The sequence below is a fragment of the Gossypium raimondii genome, chromosome 4, assembly GCF_025698545.1.
Source record: "Gossypium raimondii isolate GPD5lz chromosome 4, ASM2569854v1, whole genome shotgun sequence".
NCBI lineage: Eukaryota > Viridiplantae > Streptophyta > Magnoliopsida > Malvales > Malvaceae > Gossypium > Gossypium raimondii.
In genome coordinates this window covers 48518408-48524407 of record NC_068568.1, presented here as the reverse complement: position 1 = coordinate 48524407, position 6000 = coordinate 48518408, and the positions used below count along the sequence as shown (strand labels likewise).

Genomic DNA, 6000 nt, shown 5'->3' with positions numbered 1-6000 from the left:
AGTCAAAAGCAATTTGTTTTTTACAGCTTTTCTTTCAAAAGTGATTTTGAAGTCAAAAGTACTTTTTTTAAGCAATAAAAAACTGGCCCTTTATCTTATATATAAAAATTAATTAATTTATTTTTTAAATAAAAAAATAAAATACAATCTAACACTTATTAGAATGATATCTACGATATTTTTACCGACGCTCAAAACTTTAAAATACTTTATATCTTTCATTTTTTAATAATTTAACTTTTTTTTTACAATGCACCATGAACATATGTCATCTTTTTAATCTTGTTTGACATTATATCATATATAGAGAGAGGCACACATTCACTCCTCACACTCTGTCCCTAAACCTTGAAGAAAAGCTTAAACTATGAAAACCCAAACTTTTTGTCTAGTTTTCCTCTTCATTTCGGTAGCACAAGGCCTGCATTCCAAATGTGACACCCAAGACCATGGCTCAACCCTCCAAGTGTTCCACATTTACAGTCAATGCTCACCCTTCAAACCCTCAAAGCCACTCTCATGGGAAGAGGATATGTTGTCAATGCTAGCCAAGGACCAGGCCAGGCTGCAATATTTGTCCAGCCTGGTGGCTGGGAAATCTGTGGTGCCCGTAGCTTCAGGCAGGCAGATTGTGCAAAGTCCAACCTATATCGTGAGGGCTAAAATAGGAACCCCACCTCAAACCATGCTCATGGCCATGGATACTAGCAATGATGCTGCTTGGATACCTTGTAATGGCTGCATTGGCTGCTCTTCTAAGGTTTTTAACACTGCTAAATCCACCACTTTCAACACCCTTGGCTGCCATGCAGCTCAATGCAAGCAGGTAATCCCTTTCATTTCTCCAACCATTCACACTTCTCACGCGCTTGTCTCGTGCCTCACAAACACTGATTAAGGCTGTAAGCAATGCGAAGTCAAAAGCTGCTTTTAACCCAAAAGCAACATTAAACGGTTGTTTTTTTGGGATAAAGTTAGCAAAAGGGAAGAAACCAAGCTTTTTACTCCTAAAGTTTTTTCGAGTACTAAAAATGACTACTTCTTTCGCCACAATTTATTTTCCAAACTCAAAATTTTTCTACATCCAAATTACCTCTTAACTACCAACATTTGCTGAGTCAAGTAGTAAAAAAAATTAATATTTTTTAAATAGGATCTCAAGCTCAAGTCTTTTAGATAAGAAAAACATCATAAATGAAGCTTTTTGTAAGTTAACTGTGGCTCGAAATTATCCCTTCTAGCTAAAATGAAAGTTGTGCAGCCGACATAGGGAAAAAAAAATTATGATACAACTCATAGACATGCATGAGGGGTATGTGAGATGAATACTCTCAACCAAAAATGAAAATTTATTTAACACATTTGCATATCATGTGATAATTTCAGGTACCAAATCCCACTTGCGGTGGAAGCGCGTGCGTATTCAACATGACGTACGGCAGTTCATCAATAGCAGGAAACCTGTCGCGGGACACAGTGGTCCTAGCCACAGACCCTATCCCAAGCTACACATTTGGTTGTCTCCAAAAGACAACGGGGAAGTCAGTGCCACAACAGGGGCTATTGGGGTTGGGTAGAGGCCCATTGTCCCTTCTATCACAAACCCAACATTTGTACAAATCTACATTCTCATACTGCTTGCCTAGCTTTAGGTCACCAAACTTTTCTGGGTCATTGAGACTTGGGCCTAAAGGTCAGCCTATTAGGATCAAATACACCCAATTGTTGAAGAACCCTAGAAGACCCTCACTCTACTTCGTGAATTTGATTGGAATTAGGGTTGGAAGGAGGGTTGTCGATATCCCACCAAAGGCATTGGCTTTCAACCCTTCCACTGGTGCTGGGACCATCTTTGATTCTGGTATTCTCCTGTTTTTACTGGATAAATATAAGCTTATTTGATTGCGTTCAAGCAATGTACTAAACTTTGGTATTGAAATTAGGTACTGTTTTCACCCGGCTAGTAGAACCAGCCTACGTAGCCGTCCGGAACGCGTTCCGAAGGCGAGTTAGGGTGGCCAATGTGACATCCCTGGGAGGGTTCGACACATGTTACACGGTCCCCATCGTGGCGCCCACCATAACTTTCATGTTCACTGGCATGAACGTAACACTGCCACAAGAAAACCTACTAATCCACAGCACAGCAGGCAGCATAACATGCTTGGCAATGGCGTCGGCACCGGACAACGTGAACTCAGTGCTGAATGTGATAGCCAATATGCAGCAACTGAACCATCGTGTGCTTTTCGATGTGCCCAATTCGAGGTTGGGCGTGGCCCGTGAGCGCTGCACCTGACCCGACTGGAGGCAGTAATAGAATTGTATCTTCATATTTGGGTTTTTATGATCAGTTTACTAATGTTATGGGCCATTTAAAAGTTAAGACCAATCTTTTAAGTTGTCCAAGAAATTTCAGTTTTAATAAATTTTATGCATCTCCTTTATATTAATAAGAGTAGATTCTTAAATATAACATTCATTAAGAATAATTTATTTTAATAAAATTTTCAATGTTATTATTTGCTAACAACTAGATTCTACAACCCAACTACTTTCATATCTCGCTTTAGTGGCCTCTAGAATAGGGTTTAGGATTTTCTATCCAATTTGGCATAATCCATTTAGAATTGACTTTCATGGTGTAAGTGATTTCAACTGGATATTAGATGGATCACCATGCTTCTTTATACGCCCATGTTATGCTTTTAATTCTTGCAAATCAACTCAAACTCTGTTGATTTAAATCCGCAGAAGTTCTCCGACAATAAAATATGCTAAAGTTAGAGGATCTACTCTTGCTGTCATACAAAGTTTATATTTTAATATTTAATTAGAGTTCATACACGTTGGAGGTTCCAATCAAAGAGTTCAACAATTTAATTTAAAAAGTTTTGACATATGAATTCGTAAGCAATGACATGTTCATCAAAAGAGTGTCAAATCTGATTGTCCGACAATTCAAATCCAAAAGCTTAACAAATGGATCTAGCAAAAGAAGATGTAATATGAAAGTTTGACCATTTAAGTTCAGTCTAAAAATGTAATATATGATATTATAATCACTTGATAACTTCAAAACTTATAAAAAATGTTCAAGTGTTTATTATGCCAATTTTATGTCTACAACAAATAAAGGTTAATTTGTTCATGCATTCATTGTGTCGTCTATTGTCGATAATAGATCAAGACTACTGCTTTGCAAGTATCTATACCATATATAAATATTTTAACTGAGTTGGTGTCACCCATAATCGGGTCTCAACTTAGTTGTTAAATTACCAAAATAATCTTATTTTAAAAAGAAATAAATATTAATTTAAGGGTATTTTTTATATAAAATTAGAAAAAAAATACATGCAAGGGATTTGAACCCATGACTCGAAACATCCACTCTCTCAACTTTACCATTTCAACCAAAACAACATTTGATATTTACATCAATTCTTAATAAATATATTACATAATTGCTTTCACCCACATCTTGGGCTTGACAAAATCTAGTGATTATAACAAGTGAATAATAATTCATTTTAGCATAGGTGATGAGTATAGAATTTACATTGTATTTGCCAAGAGTTCCACCCTTTCACCTTAACATGGAAAACTTGAAGAACATAATAAACTTAAAGAACTCAAACTTAAATGAATAGGACATATCAACTATGAAGAACTTAAGATTTTTACAAAAATAGTGAAGAATAGAAAATGAAGAACACCAAATCAACATTAACAAGAAAATGATATGGATCTTCACTACAAGATGCCTTTCATTATGAAGACTAAAGGCTATTTATAGAGGTTTAAGAAGAGCTATATAACACCCCAAAAATTCTGATATGACATGTGACATAATTTCGAGTTCTAATACCAAGAAAATAATGAGAAAAATTTATGGCATGACTTGAATAAGAAATTTTATGAAAGAAAATTGATATTGAAGAAGGAATTACATGAAAAGAGTTGCAAAGGTGAAAATATGACAAAAATAAACAAATCCTAAAATTTGAAAAGTTCTTCCTTGCTACTGCAATTAGTTCTTCCTTCTTCTTTGGCTTTCTTTCAATTTTTTTTCTCTCTTTCCTTTCTTGCTATACTTTCGTTCTTCATTCTTGCTACTGTTTATATTTGAGGCATTAATCCTTTTTCTATTGGCTGCAAATCTTAAGGGCAAAGGGTATTCGTTCTTTAATATATGGGTTCGTTATATTTGTTTTGGGCGTTGGGGTTGTGTTAAGTCAGTATTGGGTAGTTTTAATGATTTTGATGCATTTTTAGGAGAAGAACAAGAGGCAGTAGGCGACCCTCCAACAAATTGCGTTCAAGGGTAAGTGATTATTGTTATTTGGAGGGCTATTGATTGTTGAAAATAGATTCGATTAGTGTTGAATTTTTACGAATCTAGTTTGATAAATCATCTCAATTGGCATTTATTTGACGTGTTTAGGTTCTAAAACCTTGTGAGTGATTTCACATCAGAAATGAACCAGGTGTGTAACAAAAACCTGAGAAAATAGAGAACGACAAAAGCCAAAAATCTGAACTGTCAACACCACACGGGCGTGTGCCAAGCTAGGGGTGTGCATAATTCGGGTAAAACCGAAAAAATTCGGTTAACCGACCGAATTCGGTTAATCGGTCGGTTAACCGAATTTTTTCGATCGGGTCGATTAATTTTTTATGATTTTTCGTTAACGGTTAATTCGGTTCGAAACCGGTCGGTTAACGAAAATTTTCGATTAACGAAAAAATTAATAAATAAAATTATCCAACCCACCCAAACTCAATTACCCAACCCAATAAGACTAAAACTAAAGTTTACCCAATTACCCAATCCAATAAAACTAAAACTAAAAGACAACCCAATTTACTAAAGTCTAAAACCCAATTTACTTTAATAATTTATAAATTTTTAAATTTTAAAATAAAAATAAAAAATTCGGTAATTCGGTATTTTTCGTAATTCGTTAATTCGTTAATTCGGTAATTCGGTAATTCGGTAATTTTAACCAAAATAAAAAATACATAATTTTTAGTTAATTCGGTTAACCGACCTTATTAACCGAAAAAATTTCGGTTCGGTTAATTTTTTTTTAAAAAAAATCGGTTCGGTTAACGGTTAAAAATTTTGGAAGGTCGGTTAATTCGGTTATAGTAATTTCGGGTCGGTTAACTGAATGAACACCCCTATGCCAAGCAGTGTGGTAAGCCGTGTGCTAGACCGTGTGAGACACACTGGCGTGTGTGAGGCCATATGAGCCCAAAATCTGAAAATTTCCTCTAGAGCTGTATTTGTCGTACGAGTCGAAGATAAGCCTTTCATAGGGTGTGTATGATACGAATTAACTTATAAATCATGATATCTGATGTGTTAAGTACGATTTAAGTATGCATGATTATTATGTTATACAATCAGTATGCTCTAAATATGATTTGTATAATCTATTATTGCTAGCATAGTCTGTATCTGATATGTGAATATGTATGGCATGTGTTTCTGACATTTGATATAGGTGCATTGAGGTGGGATTTGTAATATGGAGGAAACGTGGGAAATTTAATTATCTGTCATATCTGGAGGCACAGTCACTTGTATATCTGTAAATGGCGATAAATCGCCTATTGATCTGGCAGCTAAGCTGCAAGTATTTTGAAAATTGTCATACCGACACTAAGCGGTGTGTAGGGTTGGAAGGGTACTGAGTACCCTATTTGGTGTGTTGGGATGGTCGAAGATGATGTATAGCAGATGGGGGTAGGATTGTAAATCTGCATCTGTTATGTTCTGGCACTGTTTCTACTTTTGAGATATGTCTGATTGAAATCTAAAAGCATGTTTGAAATGAATTATGTTAATCTTATGATATGTTACACACTGAGCTTCAAAGATCACTCTTTGTTTGTCTGTTACTTTCAAGTAAACCTCAAACTTAGGCGAGTCAGTGCAATGGGAGATCGGTTATACCATTTCCTATTAAATACGTTATTTTAGTTTGATTT

General features: G+C 35.3%; 1 protein-coding gene across 1 annotated transcript; it reads left to right on the top strand.

The window, feature by feature from the left end:
• Positions 1-311: 311 nt before the first annotated feature.
• LOC105780546 (aspartyl protease AED3) lies at positions 312-2456 on the top strand. Its single transcript, XM_012604938.2, has 3 exons — positions 312-826; positions 1387-1861; positions 1944-2456. Exons 1-3 carry the CDS (start codon positions 368-370, stop codon positions 2297-2299), a joined length of 1290 nt encoding a protein of 429 aa, XP_012460392.1. The 5' UTR covers positions 312-367; the 3' UTR covers positions 2300-2456.
• The last annotated feature ends 3544 nt before the right edge of the window (positions 2457-6000 follow it).